Source organism: Neovison vison, chromosome 9 (assembly GCF_020171115.1).
Source record: "Neovison vison isolate M4711 chromosome 9, ASM_NN_V1, whole genome shotgun sequence".
Lineage (NCBI taxonomy): Eukaryota > Metazoa > Chordata > Mammalia > Carnivora > Mustelidae > Neogale > Neogale vison.
In genome coordinates this window covers 31,699,477-31,723,134 of record NC_058099.1, presented here as the reverse complement: position 1 = coordinate 31,723,134, position 23,658 = coordinate 31,699,477, and the positions used below count along the sequence as shown (strand labels likewise).

Below are 23,658 nucleotides of genomic sequence, written 5' to 3'. Positions count from 1 at the left end.
TGTGAGGGGCCTGGGGGCGGGGCCTGAGCCAGCCCCTCCAGCCGCCGGTCCTTTGAGGAGTTCGCTGACCGCTTCTTGGACGTCAGTTTCAGCGTCCAGCGCCTTTCAGTCTCCAGCATGGTACGGCGGCTTCCCTACTTACTTCTCTACAGCCTTCCCTCCTTGATCCCGCTTCTCTTCGCCCTGACACTGGCCTTCCGCCTGGCCCTCCTCTTGTAGCACTCTTGCTTTCCCCAGCCTCCCCTGCAGGTGCTGGTCTCGGTCGTCAGGGCCGGGGGGTCGGGGGCGCGTGGCGGGGCGCTCACCAGCTTGTCCACTTGTCTCTCTCTGTAGCCTGGTCCGACCCCCAGTGGCACTAATGTGGGCTCGTCGGGGCGCTCTCCCAGCAAAGCAGTGGCCGCCCGGGCGGCCGGATCCACGGTCCGGCAGAGGTAAGGACCCCCGCGACCCTCTGGCTGTGGGCTCGGAGAGATGGGGCCCAAGAACTCGCTGGTCTGGAGGAGGAGACCCCGGGATGAAAAGAGTCACAAGGGCACACCGAACCTCAGGCGACGTGGCCATAGTCGTCGTGTGTCTTGAGAAGGCATCAATGTTTTCTTGTAATTACTCAGTTTGGGGCCCCTTGGGGGCATCCTTGTAAGAGGAAAGCTAACAAACTGGAGTTTGTTGTCTCAGAGACAACTTTGAGAAAACTGATGTCATTACACTCGTGTGTCTCGATCCAAGCTTTGCAGTCACGTTTTGATCTGCAGGTCCCATCACACACTGTCACTTGTCCCATGCAAAACTCGGTCTCTTTTCATCCTAGCTTCTGCCCCAGTTTTCTCTCTCTTACTTCCATCCGGCACTACTACTATACATTCATTTCCCCAAGGCCAAAACTTCAGGGTCCTTGTGTGCTTTTCTTGTGCCCTGTCTGTTTAGTCATTTGCAGGACCGAATGGCACAGGAACAGCTTCTCATCAATGGTTTTCCTTTTTCATGTCCACTCTTCCAGTTTAGCCCAACTTCTCTCATCTGGATGTTTGCATTTCCTACCTAAGTCTTTTCTCCAGGTCATTTCCACTCCAGTCTGCCCTCCCCTCTGATTCTGTCACACATCTTCTTAGTTCCTATCTCATTTTCTTGTTGCTGAACTTGAAAAAAGGGTGGATACCAATGTTCTTGGTGTTACTTGAGCACACCTGCCTCTCCTCCTCTCTGCTGATCCAGCAACAGTGAGCTTATTACTGCTAAACTCACTAGGTGACCCCTCCCTCCACTTCTGTTTATTCTGCTAGACTAAGCTCAGGGGTTCTTGAGGCCTTCCCTGACTTGGAAAGCAGCAGCAGCTGTGAGTTTTCTCTTTTGCTGCCAAAGCATTTTGTTCATGGGGTTATAATAGCATTCATGTTTCCATATTTATCTCCATTAGATTTTGACAGAAGTGGCCCATCATCTGTATCCAGCTGTAAGACTTGACAGAATAAAGGATGAATAAATGAAGGGATCAAGCCACCCTGTAATCTTAGGATTTTTGAAAGAACCATAGGGTATAGGAAGAGGGAGGAAGTTACACTGGGGCCAAAAAGAAAGGGTAAAATAGACCCCTAACAGAAACTTAAATGATTAAGTGGGCTCTGTTAACTTCTCCCTGGCTTTCCAGTGGAGGAATGGGGGATATTTTGAGTACATTTGGTATTTCCAGTTACTCTGGTTATCAAATCCTCTGCATGTCCCATGTGCCAGTAGGTGTAAGAGATCTTAAAGAGCCTAGACTGATTTCTTTGGGGCTCATGTAATTCCGGAGACTTTGAGAACAGGCACTGCAGTTGGAAGGCTATGGGAATAGGGGAAAGTGCACGGGTCCTAGTCCTGGCTCAGCTGATGACTTATCATGTCCACATGGGTTTACCATCTAGCTCAAGTTCCTTTTAATGACCAAGAAGGAAAATTTCAGGTGCCTACCTCACAGCTTAAATGATGTATAGCCTTGTGTGTGAAGGCTCTTGTAAGTGTATGAATTGCTGTGTAAATCCCTGTACAATTATGTTTACTGTTTTCCATCAGTTATCTCATAGAAACAGTGATACAATGGACTAATGAGTTCCTGGTCCACTGTGTAGCTGGTAATCAATATGTCTGCACTAGTTTTTGGGGTAAAGGCCATGGCAGGGGGAGGTGGGGATTATGACCAGAGTTGGAAAGGCAGTGAGAGGAGATGGTGTAATAGGGTTTTCACTTCTAGTTTCTCCCTGTGTTCTCCGGTGGACGGCACGAGCGCTATTGGGCTATTCCTGTGAGCCTGGGCTGCCCATGTCCCACAGCTCATCTCACAGACTTGGATCCCCTGTGAGGAGGACACGTTCTGGTTGGGGTGTTTTCTGCACTTTTTTACACCCTACTTCTACCCAAGATCTATGGTATATCAAAATAGTGAATATATTCAAAATAGTGAAATATATAAAAAAATCAAGTATACAAAAGTAGTGAAAACAGATTATAAAATAATTTTTTATAAAATGTACACTCCATTTTAGGACCTGGATGGCAATGAAAGCTTAATTGTTTTTTTCTCTTTGGTAGTATATACAGTCACTTAAAAACATTTTAATGTAGTCATTTTAAAATCAGATTATATGGATTCAGGGCTTTTTAAGCAGGGGTTTATTACTTGACTTCACGAAAATACTTGAGAAGAGAATCTGAAATTCATTGTTCAAATGAGGTGCCCATGTGTGTGGGCAAGTGGGTGGGCTCTGGGGTCAGAACTGGGTTCACTGCCGAGCTTGGCTGCCTGCTGGCTCTGTGGTCCCAGGCACTTTACCTAACCTTTTATGAGCCCGTTTTCTTCATTTATGCATTGGAAATGGTGACTACTTTCTGGAGTGCATGTCTTCATTAACATATGGCAGGTACTCGGTCCTTGGTGGTTATCACGATCAATGAAGTAAAAGCAAGAATTTGGGGGGGCGGGTCTAGCAAAGAAAGTGTTGTTTTGTTTTTTTTTTTCTTTAACAACGTAGTGGGAGCGTATGTTTCAATACTATAGTAAGGGCTTCTGAGAAAAACCTTTTTGTAATATTTCTTTTCTTCCAGAAAAAATGCTAGCTGTGGAACAAGGAGCGCGGGGCGCACGACCTCAGCAGGCACTGGGGGCATGTGGCGATTCTACACAGAAGACTCACCTGGGCTCAAGGTGTAAGTGTTGGGGAACAGACCTTGTGTTTCTGAGCGTCACACATGTGTGGGGGAGTGCAGTGTCTTCCACCGGTGGCGTTTGCTCTGATGAGATGTACTGTACCCAACAGCTTCACTCGTGCCAGGTGGGCTCGGTTTGGTTTGTCTGCGTATCAGTCATTTAGTTCAGAGCCTGGAATAACATCTCCATGGATTGGATGAAAGCAAGGGAAAAACCTGCGTGCAGCTGTGTCAGAATTAATGACGAGAACAGAGAGAACTGGAGGGGAAACTGCTTAATTAGATGAAATTGCTCCTCATTTGCTGTTCTTGTCCCACACTGAGAAATAGGAGTAACCACTTGAATTGGAGCTGGGTGGTTTTTCAGAGCTCTCCTGGAGGCACAAGCTGATGTTATTACAGCCTAAAGGGAGTGTCTGTATTAGGCTGTGTTAAAAGTTCTTCGGCCCCCCCCTTTGCCTTTGGTGGGTGGTGGGTGACCCTGGAGGGTGAACATATCCACTGGCTTAAGTTCTTTGGTCCGGGAGTGCTATTAGGTGATGGGACATGGGCATCCAGAGTCTCCAGGCCTCGCTCGCCTCACTTTCCGTCCGTAGTTTCTGGTACCACTCGTGGCCGAGCTGGTCCCACGGGCCTGTTTGTGCGAGGCTCCCAAACACCCCTGCTTACAGCTGTTTCTTGCTTGAACCCGGTGCCTGAGGCATTGGCATAATGACACACTCCTGTTCGCAGAGCCGCTTGGTTCACAGAGGCGGTTACCTGTACGGGGAAGACAGCCCGCAGGGGCGGGAGCTGCGTCTTCGGACTGTTCAGTCCCATGCTCTTTCCGTACTGCTGCTGCTGTCTGGCAGAAGGAGACAAAATCAGATTTATTTGGATTAGTTGCATGAACTCATAGCATGGCTTGGATCACCAGTGTAGTTGACGAAGGCTTCCCTGAGATCTGGTTTTACTGAATGATTTTTTTACTGTTGTGGTCGGATGGGAATGAGTTTCGGAAAGCATTCCTGGGGTTGGGGTTTGTGAGTTGGTGGCGTGAAAAACCCTTTGGTCTTTGTTTCGAGGTAATCTTTGTGAGTATTTCAGAGAGAAGTCATGAAGCCCCTCGACCCTCAGGGTCTCCAGGGGACTCCGCTGTATACTCTTCTCAGTCAGGCGGTCAGACCTCTTCTGGGGCGTCTGGCCTGCGCTAGCTCTCGGCTCTGTGCTCTCCAACAGCCGGGCTGGCCTGCTGCTGCTTACCGTGTGAGTCCCCCCAGGATAGAAGTTGTTCCTTGAAGTGTCATCAGCCACAGTTGATCATCAGTAAGAGATAGATGTTTTCGATGAAAAGACACAGTTGGGAATTTGCATCCACAGATCCACATCTTGGAGCTTGTCCTGGTTCTTCCCAGGAGTTGAGAAAAAATTTTTTCAGGCCAATAATAGCATCTCCTGGGACCTTACTATAACCCTGCATTGTGTTCATATGAACTTATTTAGTACCTCAGCAACCCTATGGGAGAAGCACTGGGATTATTCCCATTTTACGATTGAGGAAAATGAGGCCAGAGAAGGTAAGTAACAGGGCCACAGTCACTGCTCATGGTTGACAGAGCTGGTTCCCGAATTCCAGCTCTCTGGGAGCTGCGCTCTTGGCTTTGTGTTCTGTGTCTCCTGTGCTCTAACGTTGTACCAAAGGAGGGGAGTGATTAGGTGTAACTCCATGAAGATTACTTCCCATGTACTTTTAAATTTGTTTATTCCCAGAATTGCACAGATTTTGGAAGAACAGAATAGTGTAGCAAGGACTTTGATCTCTGTGCATTGTCTTTTGGCCACTAGTGGACTCTGTTATTCTACTGCTCCATTGGGTTACTCCACTGCATTCATTGTAAAGATTTCTGGGGTCTTTTCTGTTGTCCACTTCACAGTTGTATTTGGGAGGTGAAATGACGTCTTGAATTCTCCAAAACCAGTATTGGCAGGAAGAGTCACAAAGGAGGGCCCCATAACGTTTCATTAGAGTCAGCATTCACAGGTTGTGTGAGGTCAAGGGGTTCTCCCTTTAAGAAACCCATGTACTAATTCTCAATTTGAGAAGCATTTGATTTAGTGAAGGGCTGTTGAGTAAAACCTGTTTCCTCCCTTTAATAAACTCATACATGGAACTAGTTGGGAACCTTAGAGAGACAGAGAGAGAGACAAGCACCCTACTCAGTGGGGAATCGGCTTCTGTGTTTCCTTCTGCCCCTCCTCCCCGATTGTGCATGCTCTAGCTCAAATACATAAATAAAATCTAAAATAAAAAAGAGAGAGAGAGACAAGCAATATATATCGAATCAGAAAACTGAAGTTCAGACTCTCCTTTCTGTTCTGGCTGTGTGTTCTTAGGCAAGTGATAATCTCTGAGCCTCAATTTTCCTTGTTACAAAATGAGATTAAGGGCTGCCTGGGTGGCTCAGTGGGTTAAGCTGCTGCCTTGGGCTTGGGTCATGTTCTCAGGGTCCTGGGATCAAGCCCCACTTCAGGCTTCCTGCTCAGCAGGGAGCCTGCTTCCTCCTCTCTCTCTGCCTGCTTCTCTACCTATTTGTGATCTCTCTCTCTCTCTGTCAAATAAATTTTAAAAATCTTTGAAAAAAAAAAACGAGATTAATACTTGTTTGCCCTGGGTCATGCGTTTGTGGGTCAAGTAAAAACACTTTTTAATTTACAATGTGATATGTGTCTTTGTATGCCTAGTAGATTTTAGTTAGACAGTGAAGGTTGTCTTTAATAAATATTAATTTGAAATAATAGTTTGGTAATTGGGTCATTGGCACTTAAAGAGTTTGGGAAATTTTCTTATTTTTTTATTATGGAAAATATCAAAGATATGAAATTAGTGAAATTAGACTAGTGTCTCTAAGACATCAAATTGTTTTATTTGTATATATTTTAATACGTTTTCCTAAGACGTAAGGATTCCTCCTAAGTAATCACAGTGCCATCCCTGCACTGTCAAAATATCCATAATAATAATTTGAGGAATAGTATTAAATGTTGTAAATGATATTCTTGGATGAATCTTAGGTACTTCCTCTGCTTTATTCCCTCGGCAGTCTTTAGTGTTATAGCTATAATATGTATTATTACTCAGAGTAAGCATGCCTTCTCTTCTTCCTTCCAGTGGCCCTGTCCCAGTATTGGTTATGAGTCTTCTGTTCATCGCTTCTGTATTTATGTTGCACATTTGGGGCAAGTACACTCGTTCATAGATTTGGCTGCATCCATCTGTCTGTCATCTGAAGAAGAAGGAAAAAAACCCAACGTATCTTGGACCAAAAGCATAGTGATTTTCTGTTTGTGAGAGAGAAATATTCTGTAAGCTTATTGTTTTACAGGGAACTTAACAAGAATTGACTTTAAGGAATCAATTTTTTTCTATGACTAATAAACTTTTTAATTGATTTATACCAAGTCTCATGGCTGATATCTGACTGCTAGAGCCGATAGTCTCTCTGCCTTTAGATTTGTGAGTAAGTATGGAGAAAACACCAGGGGGAGATTGTTTTCTTTGTTGGATTAACAGTTCCTTATATGACCATGTAGTCACTCAAATCCAAGATCCTGTAATTGGCCATGGTTTGCTTTCTTCCAGGTACGTCCTGGTGATTGTAATTTTGTGTGTTTGTGATTATTAAAACGTGTGCCTGTGACTCCATCAGGAAGATCTGTGTTCAGAGGCAGCTGGTACCCAGGGAAGAAGACATAGGGATCATAAACCAGATATTTTGGATAAAATGTTTGTTCATTCTGTTCTTTGTCTCTGAAACTGTAGATAATATTTTTGCCTCTTGTCTCTCTCAGTTCTTAATTCTGTGAGCGCAGACCAGAGATTTCCATTGATTTCTCACTAGTCGCTAAAACTGTTCTGAAAGAATTTATTTGGTAAATTGGATTTATCAAATAAAATTTTGTTTTCATTTGGAAAATTTTCCTTTGTAATAATCAGGGACAATAATTAAGGGACCTTCATAGTCAGAGTGAGATACCAGCACTTCTGAACTGAGTTGATATAATTCCAACCCAAAATAAAATTTTAAGGTTTCGCTTAGCTTATGTAGCCTTTCTGGATATAAGCATTCAGTTTCTCCTCGACCCTAGGAAACACCCAGTAGAGCTCAGTGCTCATGCTCCAGGAGCCCAGGACTCTGAGCCAGGATTTCTAAAGAGAGATCCATATGAAATGCCCTGATTGTTGTGCAGATCACAAAATGAAGAGGTATATTAGTTGAAAAATAGAGAATTTTAAAAATCTCTTTCTCAGGTCCATTTAAGGAAAACTTGGTAGAACAGTTAAGCAGCTTCGTTAGTCTATTTCTTGAGTCCTCGCTGCGGAGTAATTTTAGGTCTGGGGAACCAGGTTTAAATGATGAGAAGTATGTGTCTTTTAAACAGATTTCCTAAGGCAGTATATGGGCGAGCATGCACTTGTAAATCCAAATAAATGGCAGATTATTGGGGGAAAATGAAAAACTGGCTCCCTTGGATCCTGGGCACTGCTCATCGCAAGAAAAGGCAGCAGCTGTCTTCGTTTTGAAATTCAGGGGAAAGAGTCAGTTTCCCTTGGAAGAAATTAAAGATTTAATGGGATTTTTTTTTTTTTTCCCTGATACTCAGGTTGATGGTTCCAGTAACAGCTAAAAGTTAGGTATTTAATTTGCAAACGAAATCTCTTCCTCTGTCTAGAGGGGTGTCTTTTTCTCTGGGGGAGATGCTGAAGCCACTTGGAGGAGCTGTTTGCTCTTGGGGGTATGTTCTCTTCCCTGCAAGATGCTGGCTGTTAGCCCCGTGTGCCTCATAGTGGTCTCCAGTGGACTGACAGCCAAAAGTCATGGGGCTTTGAGAGCTGGCAATTGATAGGGAAATGCTAGTTTTCAGTGGTGAGCAGGGAGATGCTTCATTCAGCAGAAAGAAAATTGGTGGTTGGGTATAAAATTGTACAACATCTATTATGTTACGTAGCTGCTTTTGGCTCTGATGGTACAATGCTAATCCCGTAGCTGAGAATCTCAGTGTTCAAGCTGTTCCTTTCTCTTTTCTTTCTCAGTTTGAAAAACTGGGCTAAAATACACATACCACAAAATGCGCCGTATTCGCCGTCCTTAAGCGTGCAGGTCAAGGGTACTGAGCACGGGGCGTGTTGTGAAGCCGTCACCACCTGCCATCTCCAGAACTCTCTCATCTCACAAAACCTAAACTCTAAACCTGCCAAATAAGAACTCCCCTCTCCCGCACATCTCCCCTTAGCCTCTGGCAAACCACCCTTCGAATTTTTGTCTCTGAATTTGACTCTCAGTGCCTCATATGAGTAGAATCATTTTGCCCTTTCATCACTGGCTTATCCTACTTAGCATCGTGTCCTCAAGATTCATCCAAGTTGTAGTGTGTGTAGGAGCTCCCCTTCCTCAGCCTGTGAGGTCAGTCTTTTGAAGGCTGAATGATGTTCCATTGTATGTATATACCACCTTTTGTCTTCCTTTCTTTTAGAGATTTCTAGAGTGTTACTTCTTGAGTCCTAGGCCACCGTAAGCCATTCATAACAATTCTGAAAGCCTAACAAATGAAATCTTTACTTGCATTCTCTACCTTGGCCCAGAGAATTCTCAAACCCCCTTCACCATGGGCTCTCATTCTAGCCCCTTCCGAGTGGCTACGAGAGCCAGCACCTGCTAAACAGAAGTGCTGAGAGATTAGAACTGGGAAGATGAATTATAACTGCAGTGTGGGTGGAGCCTTTTAAATCATTGGGGAAAGACCCCAAGAATCCCTGAGACTAGTGAGGGACAGAAAGACTAGGGCCCTGCGTCCACTAGTAGCCTGAACACATTCCAGTAAAACTGGGTGCGAGCTCTGTTCCTGGGAGAGGGGGATCCTGCCAGAGCTTTTGTTTCCACACCTGGCTTGGTCTAGACTCCAGTATTTTTTCCAGGGGCTGATGTCATAAAAAGAATTGAAAAAGACATTCTGAAATGTTACAAGTGTTGGCATCAAGTTAAAATGGAGGAAAATGTCTACAGAGCTGCCTTTATTCAACAGAAAATCCCGTACACTATATGGAGTTTTTCTGTGCACAGTGTCCTGCTCTTGATTCCTGCAAAGCGCTACGTCACCCCTCACTTCAAATGCTGCAGGAGGAGGGCTCAGGCCAGGACCAAGTCTGTTGGACTCTGGGGCCACTACTCAGACATCCAAAGTTAGTGTGCTTCCTGCCCCATCTTCCAGACGTGGAGGTGTGCTGACCTGGGTTCATGCGCCGGGCCTGCAGTTTACCAGTTGAGAGATTGTGGTTGACCCCCTTTCTTCCTCTGTTCTCATCTCGTTTGTCTTTTGTGTCACTGCCCATGGTGTGAGGATTCCCACCAAAAAGGATAAGTGAGAGAGAAGATGCAAGAGTGCCTTGTTAATTAGCTAATGGTTAACAAGTGCTTCTTCTTCTTTTTTTTTTTTAAGATTTTATTTATTTGAGAGAGCACGTGAGAGAGGGAGATCAGGGCAGAGGAAGATAGAGAAGCAGACTCCCCGCAGACCAGGGAGCCCAATGTTCAATCTCAGGACCCTGGAATCATGACCAGAGCCGAAGGCAGATGCTTAACTGACTGAGCCACCCAGGTACCCAATAAGTACTTGTTTTCAATAATTTCAGAGATGGAGGTTTCTTATTGAATCAACAAGTGAATGAATTGACTATTTGCCCTATTTTACACAATAGGAAATAGAAGGTCCAACCACCCAGCTTGTAACTCTAGGTCTGGGACCTACTGCCACAGGCTCCTTGAGCTGGAACCTGCCGTTGGCTCCAGGAGGCAGGACAGAATGAAAGGGGCCCACCCCACCCTGGCTGGGTGGGCCATCAGATACTGGTGTGGCAACCCCTGGTCCATCCCTGAGGTGTCACTGGCAGGAAGCCTCCCTGACGGAGAGCTGAGCTGCGGGATCTGGTGTGTGTGGGGGTACACCTCTGTGACACACACCAGGGAACTGGGAAACATTGGCGTTATTGCCCCGGGCATCCTTTGCCCTGCCTATTGGTGGCCTTTGTCATAAATCCAAATTAAATTTAGGTGAGCAGTGAGGTATTCTCACCAAGCTCTGATCCTGCTACAGGCTTGAGAGCCCGACCCAGTTCACTGCTCCTTCTCTTTTCCTCCTTCCTTCCCTTTCTCCCCCTTCTCCTTTACTTCTTCCTCTCTACCCTTCTTCCGTTCCACCCTCCCCTTGCTCTCTTATAGTCTACACAGCTCAGACTCCTGGGCTCTCATGTGCAAAGAAACAATAATCCCAGGAAAGTTATTAAAAAATAATTCTGGGTCTGGGGCAAACCTGGACTGTTGGTCACCTTACTTCGAATCTACTGCTATTTTCTACTCTATCTGACTGGAGACTTCTATTGTCCTACAGGAGAGCTTGTCCCTTTTAGGAGGTGGGCATAGTTAGCCCCGAATTGGAAGAGTCAAATAACTGGCCTCTCAAGGAGAACAAGTTCCAAATTCCTTTTCCTGGTGCCAGACACTAGCCCTCCCAACCCGCTGGGCTGCGTCTGCTCCTTCCTCTTCTCCACCAAGCCCCCCGCCCCCTTGCTCTGCCCACCACATTTTTCAGCATTACTGGTTTTAATTTCCTTTACCATCCCCTTTACAAAAACTTCTTTCCTGATTTAATTACTACTTCTCTTAATTCAATTTCACTCTCTTGATTGTCATTAAACTCCCAGAATTGTTTCTCCAAAGAATTTAACGGTGAGGCCCTCTGCTTAGAGATTAATTGTCATCATTTCGCCTTCAAACACAGGTACTTTCTTACTTCTCTTCAATTATCTCCCAGAGAAAGGGAAGTGACCGTCCTTCTTCTCGGGGGCCTCTCTGAGAACAAACACTGCTGGGGGCTGCCTTTTGAGAGAGAGAGAGACAGAGAAAGCGAAGTCTCATAGATTTTTCTTCCACTTTCTACTGACTCTAATCTCAGGATCTGAGAGGAGCCTGAGAGCCCCAGGCTCCTCAAGGGCTCAGGCTGGGAGCGGGTGGAGCGAAGGCTCCAGAAGAGGCAGTCCAGCCTTGAGAAATGAGGGCTCTCTGTTAGGAGGGTGAGGAATGGCAGCAGGGGCTAGCTCTGGCCTCAAATATCCTGCCCAGTCGGGGTCTCTCAGAGGAACTAAGGCTGTAGCTCAAGGGAACAGAAACACTGTGGGCTAGAATTTCCCTTCCCTGGAGTGTCGCTTTCAGGACACAAAGCCTCTATGCCCCACACTCCCACTGTTCCCTCATGGTCTCAGTACACTTACCTTGACCTTGAAGAGACCTACCCGGCCCTCAAACTCTGTTTTTGCCAGCCCTCAGTGTCTTCTGTCTTTGTGGGCAAACCTCGAAAAACAGTTGCTAGGGGAGGAGGGATGATTCCAGGTGGGGCTGCCATGAGCTTCCTGTATGATTCAGTTGCTGCCCCTTCTGCCCGGCCCGGGTCTGAGACCCTACCCAGCCTGGCCCCTAGGAGCTGTGCGATCTCTATGCTCCGCTACCCGGAGCCTCGGTTCCCTCATCTGCAGATATTCAGACATCATACCGTGTGAAAGGGATAAAGAAAGACCTGTGTTTCCATTGTGTGAGGGCAAATGAAAGAATTCAACTCAGGCATTCAGCACAGTGCCTGGCTCGTAAGAAGCCTTCAATGACAAGTAGTCACAATGAGTATTCACAGTGAGTGACATTTGGTCCTGGAGGTTGTAGAATCCCCATCTTTTAGTACTGAAAAGAAAATTCCAATTCCAGTCTCCAGTTTGAATCTGTAGTCATCTGTTTGGTCTCTGCTTGGATGCTTCCTGCAATGGGGAGCTCACTGCTCTTTGGGAATCCCTGCCTTCTTTGGGCCATTCTGTAGATGCCAAGTAGGAGCTCCATTTACAGGTCTGATGAGCTTAAACTTTCCAACTGCAGGGAACAGGATGCCTTTCCCTATTCAACTGCTGCTGGAGGACTGAATGATTGGAGGATAATCGAGCAGATAATTCCATAATGTAGTCTTAGGTGAGGGTTCCAGACTCCCGACTCTCCCCTTCCCTGGTTCTTGGGACTCTAGGTCAGCTGAAGATGAGGCTGAGGCTGAGGAGGAGCCCAGCTAATCCAGGCACATTTTATAGACAAGGCCTTAAAGATCCCCAAAGAATCTTTGAAATCACCCTTTCACTGGGTTCACAAGCACTCATAAATGATACCATCTATGCCTGGTTATTCGTGCTCGTTAAATGTCAGAGTAAAGAGTGTAGAGCTCATGAGGGGCCCCGGCCCTATCACTCCGGGGCTGCTTGGCTGCATTTATGAAGAGAAGTCACTGGGGTGTTTAATATAAGCTACCCGATTTGTCTAATAAAATCCTTCCACATCCAACGTTACCAGCTTCGTGTCACACGCTCTTGTGCTATTGTGACAGTACCAGAATGTATTTTAAATCCCCATTGTGTCTATTTAATTTTTATTTAAAGGAAATGATTTTCACCGTTTAAGGCAGATTTTCTAATGTAAATGTACCTATATACCTAGGAGTGAGGAATTAGAAATGTGCTGTCGCACGCACCAAGATGGCAAGGGAGTGACTCAAGGATAGCACGGTATAGGAAGGAACAACTACTCATTCATGGGTCCATTAATCTACTCATTGTAGATCTATACTGTTCTCCCTAGACTTATGATTTGTACAGCAGCGGAGTCACATTTCTGTGTTTACATAAAGCTAAATTTATTCTCATTTCATGCTCAATTGATGTAATCATATTTTAATGACATATTTTATATAGGCTTTTAGAAGGTTTGGATTGGCTCTTAGAACTTAATTTGGCCAATCCTTCCTGTTACAGATGAAAACATTGAGGCCCAGAGACGTTAAAGGATTTGCCCACCATCACACTGGTAGTGAGCACAGGGCTGGGATTCTAGCCTTGATTTTACACATTCAAATGTAGTGCTCTTTCTACCATAGCAGGAATCCCTTACTACACGTGTATGTGTCTGGCTTTCAGGTGCACACCCGCACCGGAGGGAGGACACTTGCACACATAACCATGTTTACGATAAGGGCGTTTGACTGCAATGTTTGTCAGCACTGACCACCAGGATTTTTGGGGTCCAACTGGTGCTTCCATGGCTGTTGCCTTGCCTCCCTCTCTTGAATCCCAGCGTTAGCTGTGGGGGAATAAAAAACAGACAAGCCCTGAATTGGAACAGCTGGCCTTCAAACCATCTGTCACTCTACCTCTCTGGTCCTCAGTTCCCTCATGTATAAAATGGAGTTATTTCCCCTACCTCCCCAACCCTCCTCCTAACTACGGTATCTGTTATATCTAAACCAAATGGTACTGGTTTAGAACTCACCCCAGGTATAGTGAGATGAGCTTCTTTAGTGATGATAAAGGTTCCCCATCCTCTAGCTGGAGATTCTGTTTATGTTGAATTAATCCAGCTGGTGGATTGACTTGCTATCACCCAGGTGTTGCCCCTGCCTCGGGCCCATTGATGAGGAACCACAACCCCCTTTTCTGGATTTCCCCTCATAGGCACAAAAAGCACCTACACATGCATTGCAGACTTTCTAGAAGACTCAAGAAAACAAGAGAGTTTTGCATCATTGTGTTGCTTGTTTTCCCTTGTTAGAACACCCTTCTAACACCCTTCTAACTTCACCCCAGAAGTTACCTGTCTCTCACTTCAAAACACAGAATTACTTAGCTCATCTATTTTCTGTCATTGAGGAATTGTGTTTTGCCTGAACAATGACCTGTAAAACAATGTCTTAAATATGATTTAAGTTTTTCTCCTTTGTGAAAGGACTTTGGAGATAGGCATCCTAGGGCTGGTGCCATAATCTCATCAATGTCCTAAACTCTTGTCTTTCTGTTTTGCTATCCTTAGCACTAGCCAACGCTCTTCAATCAAACTCACCTCAGGACTACAAAATGGCTGCTGCCACACCAGTCATTATAACCATGTTTCAGGTAGAAAAAGAGGGAAGACCAACAAAGAACCTGCCCATATAGTCCCATTTTCAGAAAGAATTTCCAGAAATCTTATCTAGTTTCTTCCTTTATACCATTGACCAGAAGGTAGTCATACGACCACTCTTATCTGGAAGGGAGGCTGGGAAATCTAACTTTTCAGCCAGGCACTTTGCTACCTTCAACAAAATCAGGGCCCTGTGTAAGTAAGAAGAGAGGAATAAACTTTGGGTAGGCAAACCAGCAATGGCTGCCACAACCCCTGACTCTGTTCTGGGCCTCCCTTTGCATAGCCAATGACCCATTGCCTTAAAACTAAGAGGCCATCACACTGATGAAGGGAGGGAAGGGAGTACTAGCAATGGTTGGCACTTTCATCTGCTGTCTCCATTAAAGTCTCTGAAAGTGGAAGGGCCAGGGGAGAGATTTATTTATTTCTTTATCCCCAGCCTCCCAACCAGGATTTGAAACTGACGATCCTGCTTTGAACAGAAGAGGTTATGGTTGCCTTTGGTTTCCTGTTGTGCTGCGCAAGGATTGTCTGAGTGTCGATATGTCTCCTAAATCTGCTGAAGAAAGGGTTTTTTTTTTTTTTTTAAAGATTTTGTTTGTTTGTTTATTTATTTATTTATGAGAGTGAGAGGGGGAGGGGCAGAGGGAGAGGAAGAGAGAGAGAATCCCAAGCAGACTCCATGCTCAGGTCAGAGCCTGACGTGGGGCTTGATTCTAGGATCCTGAGATCAGAACCTGAGCCGAAACCAAGAGCCAGGGCTCAACCCACTGAGCCACCCCGGCACCCCAAGAAAGGGGTTTTCTGAGATAGCAAGAGTGAGAGCCAAAGAGAAAAGGAGCCAAGGGGAAAGGAGAGAGGCAGTGGGGACCGAGAAAGAGGGGAAGGAAGAGGGAAGAGGGAAGAGCAGAGGGCTTTTTAACATCCAAGGCAGGACAAAAATACATTGACAGTATCCACGCCGGTGAGTGACCCAAAGGTACATACAGTGGTCTGGGAACCGGCACCCCAGTTCTTTATTCCAGTCTCCCTCATTCCAAAACAATATATGAATATTGAAGACTATGTGAAACATATGAAAAGGCACAAGAAAGAATATTTTGAAAACTGCTTTCTTGGTGTGTAATTGACATAGACCAAACTGTCCATATTTAAAGGGTATAATTTGATACATTTTGACCCGAGTATCTGCCCATGAAATCATTGCCACAATCAGCATCACATATCCATCACCCCCCAAAACTTTCCTCATTTCTTCCCCTCATGCCCCTGCCCTGCCACCTCCTCCCCACCGGCGGTCCCTGGGCTGCTTTCCGTCACTAACAATGACTTCGCATTTTCTTAAACATCATGCAAGTGTATATAATGTATGTGCTGTTTTTTGCCTGGCTTCTTTCACTCAGCATGATAATATGAGGGGAAAAAACCCCACCCAAACCCAAATTACAGAGAAGTATAATTAATGATGTAACATAGACCTGCCAGGGCTGGATTGAGAACAATTAATGTTTAGTCCTATTTGCTTCAGCTTTCTCTCTGTTTTTTTTTTATTTTTTATTTTTTTGGTAATGTCATTTACATAAAAACAAAAGGTTTTTAAAATCTGTACATTTTAATGACCAGTTAGAAAGCAAACCGCTTTTTGAGAGCGGTTTTGAGAGTGCTTCGTGAGAGCCCCACGCAGGCCAAGAAATGGGGCCTTGCACGTGCTCTGCGTCCCCTGCCCCCCGACAACTCCACCTCCCTTCCCCAGTCCAGATCATCACTCCTCTCGCTTTTGTGAAAGTCATTTTCTTGCTTTTCTTTATGGTTTTATGACCTAAGTAAGTATCTGTCCCAGGATGGCAGAGTTGAGTCACCCGTTTGTGAATTCTGTATGAATTCCACACGTCTTCTTCTGTGACTTGCATTTTCTCTCATTCTGTTTGTGAGTTCAGCCCCGTTGTGCCTGGTGGCCATGCTTGGCCCGGTTGAATAGCTGTGGAGTATTGGGTCGTATGAATACAGGCTGTGGGCCTGGCCCACACCAGCCAGAAACTTCTTTTTTTTTTTTTAATAAAGATTTTATTTATTTATTTGACAGAGAGAGATCACAAGTAGGCAGAGAGGCAGGCAGAGAGAGAGGAGGAAGCAGGCTCCCTGCCAAGCAGAGAGCCCGATGCGGGACTCGATCCCAGGACCCTGAGATCATGACCTGAGCCGAAGGCAGCGGCTTAACCCACTGAGCCACCCAGGCGCCCCAGCCAGAAACTTCTTAAATGCCATCTGTTTGACCCTGCACGGGCACTGAGGCACATTAGACAGTCATCACTGGATAGAAATAAGCAAAACATCCCCCACCCCTGCTGCCAGCAACCCCCAACCCCCACCCTGTGTCCATGGGAGGTTAGTCATAGTCACATATGCAAATCATACCTATTTACAACAACAGCTTCTGCCTCACAATATTCTTCTCAAGAAGCAAGGCTTTTTTTTTTTTTTAAGTTACTTTTAACTTTATTTATTTAATTTTTTAAAAAAATTTTTAATTTTTTATAAACATATATTTTTATCCCCAGGGGTACAGGTCTGTGAATCGCCAGGTTTACACATTTCACAGCACTCACCAAAGCACATACCCTCCCCAAGGTCTATAACCCTACCCCCCTTCTCCCAACCCCCTCCCCCCAGCAACCCTCAGTTTGTTTTGTGAGATGAAGAGTCACTTATGGTTTGTCTCCCTCCCAATCCCATCTTGTTTCATTGATTAAGAAGCAAGGCTTTTGAGAGAAATCATGAACTTTATGTCATCGTATGTGTCCGCTCAGGCTATTATAATGGAATACCCTGGACTGAGGGCTTAAACAGCAGGAGTGTCTTTCCACAGCTCTGGAGGCTGGAAGTCCAAGATCAAGGTGTTGACAGGTTTGGTTTCTCTGGCAGCTTCTCTCCTTGGCTTGCAGGTGGCTGCCTTCTGTCCTCACGAGGTCGTCCCTCCAACTCCTCACTCTCCCCCTCTCTGTGCTGCTCTTCTATAAAGTCCCCAGTCACACTGGGTTAGAGCCCACACTAATGGCCTCATTTTACCTTAATCCCCTCTTTAAAGGTCCTGTTTCCAAATACAGCCCCATTCTCTCTCATGGTACTGGGGTTAGGACTTTGAGATATGGATTTGGGGGGAAGGGCACCAAGTAGCCCACTATAGTCGTGTTGATCTGAATACAGCTAGTTAAACTCTCCATGCGAGAAAGAAAAGGCAGGACAAAGTTGGAGGATCTTTTTCAAAAGGCGGGCCCCCCCCTTCCACTCTCTTCCTCAGGCCTTTGCTCCACGCGGCTCACCGCACCTCAATGCCATTAGACACGGGCTTCTTTAAAAGATGCTCTCACTATACATTACATAAGAAGGATAAGAGGGACGCCTGGGTGGCTCGGTTGGTTGGGCGGCTGCTTTCGGCTCCGGTCATGATCCCAGTGTCCTGGGATCGAGTCCCACATTGGGCTCTTTGCTTGGCGGGAGCCTGCTTCTCCCTCTGCCTCTACCTGCCACTCTGCCTGCCTGTGCGCTCTCTCTCTCTCTCTGACAAATTAAAAAAAAATGAAAAAGGATTAGAAATCAAAACCTAGTTTTATGTTTCGTCATGTATCAAACACATTATAGTAAGAGTCACTGAAGTCAGTGCTTGCGGTCTAACCGCCTGGGTGGCTCAGTGGGTTAAGCCTCTGCCTTCAGCTCAGGTCATGATCTTGGGGTCCTGTGATCGAGCCTCACATTGGGCTCCTTGCTCAGTTGGGAGCCTGCTTCTCCTTCTCCCTCTACCCCTCACCTCCCCAGTCATGCTCTCTCTCATGCAAGCTCTCACTCTTGAAAAAATAAATAAAAAAGCAGGTTCACTGCAATATTCAAGTTAAAAAAATGATTTAGACCTCAGCCTGCCCTAGCAGACAGACCAGATTGCCCCTCCCCGGCCCTCTCTAAAGGTGTTTATTCTGTGATGACCGGTGTGTCTGCTGGTATGGTCCTTTACAAGCATGTTCTCTCATGGTGAATGACTAGATCCTAATTGCCTCCCAATGAATTAGGGAAATAATTTGAATCCCTGTTGTACAAGGAAATAACTAGAGAATGAAGAATGTGAGAGTCTCAAGGTCATGAAGGCCACAGTTGCCTTCTTCTCTGAAGATGAGGTCCATCAGCAGTTTTCTGTTTAAAGTGGGGTGCAGCGGTGATAGTCTTTGGAGGAGGGAGGAAGTGAAACTAGGATGACGGCCCAGAATGACCAAGAAGAAAATGAGTTGATCAGGAGGCAGGAAGACCAGGCAGAGCTGGGGAAGTAATCTTCATCTTCTGGTAGCAGGTGTACCTTCTGCTTTTCAGCCGGTGGGTACACTGGGTCCCGCTCGCTCTTTGATGTCTGTGCTTCCAAGGCTTCTGTGCCCCGCCGTAATCTGAACTCGTGAATTTTGTCATTTCATTCTTTGTACGTTGAACTGTTGCCATGAAAGTTTAGGGGATCCCCTGGGAAACCGTCTGCAAACTATAGTTTCTTTGTGGGAAAATTAAAAAACCATCCAGTCAAGTTCTTACTTTGTTACAAAACGAATAGAGTTTTCCATTTCCTCTCAAGTTAGGACCAGCAAATGTGGTTGTTTAGGTCAGGGGCTGACCAACTTTGGTTGAGCCTAACGTAGCCACTGGCCGTTTTTGTAAATAAAGTTTTATTGGAACCAAGCCATGCTCATTCATTGACACATTGTCTATGGCTGCTTTCTTGCTATAGGAGTGGAGGTAAGTACTTGGGACTGTGACTGTGGGGTTTGCAAAGCTTAAAACAGTTACTCTCTGACTCTGTATCAGAAGTTTGTCAATTCTTAGCTTGATTATTATTCCCAAGTATTAGCTGTCCCTCTCTGGGGGAAGGTTATACTTCCCCTTGCCACTGACATTTTTTGTCGTTGTTGTCTTTTTAGGGAGATTTCTGAGGGGCCAGGACAGTTTCAAAGTGCAAGGGCTCCCTCTTTTTTTTTGTTACCTCAAAGGACTCAAAAAGCAGCCTCTCTGTGCAGACACTTACTCTCCAGAGCTAAGCTCTCTGCTTCTTATCTGTGCTTCTTAGAGCTCTACTTTCCGAGGTGGGTGGCACAAGTTTTTAGAAGTAGTGAAAACAGTAGTCTGTATTGAAGAGCGAGTTCATTTGTGAAACGGAGGGCTGAGGGAGATGCCAGGGCAATCCCAGAGGTGAGGCGGAGGCAGAGGCTGAGGTCACCCAGATGAAGAAGCCACAGTTGGGGCCAGACGCACCACCACACGAGAACCATGTTCAAGGAAATTCCACTCGTTCACGTGTTCCACATCTGGGGCAGAGGCGGGTACAGAATATAAGTTTGGCAAACAGAGGAACAGCCATGGACAAGAAAAGACCCACACGTGTTTGTGTAGGATGTTGAGCATTTGAGAGGAGTTTTGTGTCTGAAACACGTACGTGGCCAAGATGGCTGACTCCCCACTGAAGATAAGAGCTTCCTTTGATGGCTCTCAGAGTAGTCACCAAGGAGAGGTTGCCTGCTCAGGGACTTGGTCGACATGTGACTTCGGGCCAGGCCATAGAAGTTGAGTGGTGGCGATGTGTATCTCCCACACGGGCTAATCTATTTACCCCCCATGCTTTGACCCATGTGTGTGCCTACTGAAATGTGTCCAGTAACGCCCTGTCCTTCCTCATGTTGGGGGCCTAACGATGGAGTTACGGGTCTGATTCCTTCATTTCATGGACGGGCAAACTGAGGCCCATACAGAGACACGGGGCTGCCTGATGTCACCGCAAAAGTTGCCGAGTTGGGTTTTTCCACATTTACTTGATTCAAAGACTTCACAGAGGCCCCCTCCCACTCCTCACGCCCATATTCACACGGGAGCTGCTGAACTCGCCTCCCTGTGAGCTGACAGACACCACAGAGTGGGCCTGCAGGGAGACCGGCCCGACGTCACGGCTCAGGCGTCACCCAGACTGCGCAGTGCAGGGAGAGTGACAGGGCAGAGAAGAGCTTCGGGCGCACCCTTCCTCCCCCACCAACATGTCTACTCCTGGTTTCATTTTTAGGGGAATCCCTCCTGCCTTCAGCCAGGGGCCTCCTGAGGCAAATGGCTTGAATCACTGTCACCATAGCCCTGGGATGGAGACCACAGATGGTGACCACAGGGCTGGGCAGCTGGGGCTGTTTAGAAAGCAGTTTCCCTTGGACTGTCTGGCTAGAGGTTACTCTTCACACATGTCCCAGGTCCTGTCTGCCCTACCCGCGCACCTCTCTGTCTGATTGTTCTGAGCTGCGGCCGGTGAGCATGTCCTCCCTAGAGCCCAGACAGCGGCATGAAGGCTCCCCAGCCGGGCATTCTGAGACCTTCTCCCGCCCACGTGGCTGCCCTTGCCTCTGTGAGCCTGACACATAGAGATGTCTTTCAGACCTCTGTGCTTTTGTACAAACTGTTTCTAATGTCTAGACTTCTCTCCCCAATCTGGACTGCTTGGAACATTCCCTCCTCATTCTTTCATTTTTAAAAGTGACTTATTTTTATAAATTGTGATAAAATCACAATTTTATAAATTGTGATAAAATTGTGATAAAATTTTATAAAATTTATAAATTTTATAAAGTGTGATAAAATTTACCATTTGAGCCATTTTTTGAGTGTACTATTCCGCGGCATGAAGCACATTCACATTGCTGTGCAACCATCGCTGTCATCCATCTCCAGAACGCGTCATCTTCCAAAACCAAAACTCTGTCCTCATCAGACAATGGCTCCCAGTCCCTCTCCTGCCACAGTCCTTGGCAGCCACCATTCTGTTTCTGTGTCCATGAATTTGCCCACTGTAGGCGCCTTATAAGGCTGGAAACATACAGTAATTATCCTTTTGAGACTGACATTTCACTTTGCATAATGTCTTCAAGTTTCATCCATGCTGTCGAATGTGTCAGAATTTCCCTCCTTTTTAAGGCTGAGGAGTATCCAATGGGTGTATGTGTGTGTGTGTGTGTGTGTGTGTGTGTGTATACATATATATGAGATTTTGTTTATCCATTCATCAGTTGATGGACACTTGGGTTGATTCTACCTTTTGGCTATTGTGACTTAATTTGTGACCTGCCCAGAGGAAGGTCCTATGTGCGCTTGAGGAGAATGGGTGTGTTGTTGTTGGGTAGTGTTCTGTGTTTCGCCTGAAAGCATTTGTGGGCTGAGAACTGGACAGGACAGAGGACAGGATTTCAGTCCTGGCTCTCAATGCCTGTGTGACCAAGGGAAGCTTCTTCCCTTCTCTGAGCCTCTGCTTTCAAGAGAAAGGTCCTTGAGGTCCTTGGGCCTATAGAAGCCGGGGATCTGGGCCATGGGCAGGGTGTCACTTCCTGATGCTCTTGACTCTTTCTCCAGGGAAGGGCATCCCGTCCACTCCACCCTTTGCCAAGAAATCTGCTGGTTCCCTAGACAGGCCCCATAAGACGGTGTGCTGGAGATGGGTCTGGAACTGGGGGTTCTGAGGCCAGGACTGCCGGTTCCCCTTGCATGAGGGTGGGACCTGAGATTGGTGTCTCCCCGCCAAATGCACCGAAGCCACACACACACACCCCCCCACAGGGAAGGGCTCTTGCCCTTCCCTCGCCCTAGACAGCCCAACTCATGTCCTCAAGTCACGGGGAGAGTTCAGTATGTCCTGCTATGACACATGGCCGGAGGGCAGTAAAACTCAAGCCCTCCTGGTGGGCAGGTGACCCTCATGAAGTTAGCCAGGCCTGACTCAGAGCTCAGCCTGCCAGCCCCCGAGCCAGCTGTTCCCTGGGCCACCACACAGAAATCACACCATGGGGGATGGCATCAGGCTGCAGGAAAGCGTGTCCCTGGCCCTAGGGCCAAGGAGAGGAATGCGATATCAGCCTGGCACAGACTGGCCTAAAACAACAGCTGACTCTCTGTAGGGAAAGCTGAGATGAAGTCCCAAGTTCAAGACTGGCTGGTAGCCTCAGGACAGGGATTGCTGCTGATCTGAAGCCCTGCCAAGGAGAGAGCTGGACGGACCCTCTGAGGCCGAGCCCCTAATCCCACCCTCCACCTGACTGTGTGTGACCTTTGCTTGGTTCCTGTGCTTCTTCAGGACCCGGCTTCCCCTGTGGTGTTAAGAGAGCAAATTTTGTGGTGTCTTCACTTAACATTTGGGGACGCTCCTCCTTCAGCCTTTACTGGAAACATGACTATGAAGGGTAAGAGAATGCTGTGTCACTATCTGCTGCTGTGGGCATTCTCCCTCTTCACCATGTCCTATATCCAAGCTGGTACTTCTCTCATTTTCTAGAAGGAAAACTCCTTCATTCTGGATTATGGGGAATGATAACCTGGACATTTCACTGCACAGTTGAAGAGACTTGGACTGACCAAGAAAGTCTTATTTCTAGTTCCGGCTCTACTGGTGGTATCTTGAGCAATTCTCCGCCCCTTCCGGCGTCAGTTTCCTTCTTTGTAGTGTGTGAGGTGTTTCTTTCCAATTTTGTCTCAAGGTTTCTAATTTCCTTTTGGAAATTTAACCTTGTTTCCCCCCCCCCCTTGTCTTACCAATGGATTAAATGGGAATGTCTGAGAAATGGTGCATTTTGGCTGGAGACCTGCTCAGGACAATAAAGCTCTAACCTCTAATGTGGAAGGCAGATTGAAAATTGCCGTCCCCACCCTGTTTGCAAAAAAGATAGGATGTTTCGTGTTCATACTGCCCCCATGGTGGAGGCTTTTCATGAGGGGTCTTTCACACACGTCTTTCACACACACACACACACACACACCAGTGGGGAGATGCTGGGGGACAACAATGTTTGTCCCAGAATGAAAGTCAGGCAGAAAAGTGCCCTTTGGCATCAAGCCCTGCTGGGATTATCTTCCTGGAGGAGCGATAATTTATTTTTCCCTGAACTTCGAGATCGTTTAAGGGGATTCCAGAAGCTTCATGTGAGCAGTGAGGACCTGGTATCCTGGGGCTGCTGGTCAGTAAGGCGAGCTCCCCATGTCGCCTGCCACCACCTGCTGACTGGGCGCTGGTGGCAGCCGCCTGGGGCCCTCATGGCATCCCAGGTCATGTGAGAGACTTATCAGGAGGCCAGTGCTCATTTCTCAAGCATTCGGGCGGGGACCTTTGCCATGGAGCTGTCAGCATGCCTGTGTCAAATGGGTTCCTAGGGGCAGGGCCACGCTCCAGGTGGCCCTCCTGGCCGTCCCGTCACCCTGCTCTGTGGCTGACAGACACCCACAGCCGTATCTCTCATCCGTGCTGCCAATGGCCTGGATCTGGTTGAGCAGCTGGGCCTGTAGCCTGTGGCCGGAGGGAACCCTACACGCAGGCCACTTAGGAGCTCCGCTCCACACAGTGAGCAGGAGAGTGAGAGGAAGCAAAATCGCGTGGGGGAGATTCATAACCCATCGGAGCAATACAAACGAGACCGGTCCTCCT

The 23,658-nt window shown here is 46.7% G+C and overlaps 1 protein-coding gene across 1 annotated transcript; it reads left to right on the top strand.

Moving 5' to 3' along the window:
* Window positions 1-14: 14 nt before the first annotated feature.
* On the top strand, window positions 15-6,614 carry SEC61B (SEC61 translocon subunit beta). Its single transcript, XM_044265266.1, has 4 exons — window positions 15-120; window positions 334-431; window positions 3,079-3,180; window positions 6,329-6,614. The coding sequence occupies exons 1-4, from the start codon at window positions 118-120 to the stop codon at window positions 6,414-6,416; spliced, it is 291 nt and encodes a 96-aa protein (XP_044121201.1). The 5' UTR covers window positions 15-117; the 3' UTR covers window positions 6,417-6,614.
* Window positions 6,615-23,658: the final 17,044 nt, after the last annotated feature.

Excerpts from the sequence above, each read along its gene's own strand:
- SEC61B (XM_044265266.1), top strand. Across the intron at positions 432-3,078 it reads GGATCCACGGTCCGGCAGAG|AAAAAATGCTAGCTGTGGAA; the intron begins GTAAGGACCCCC and ends CTTTTCTTCCAG. Across the intron at positions 3,181-6,328 it reads GACTCACCTGGGCTCAAGGT|TGGCCCTGTCCCAGTATTGG; the intron begins GTAAGTGTTGGG and ends TCTTCCTTCCAG.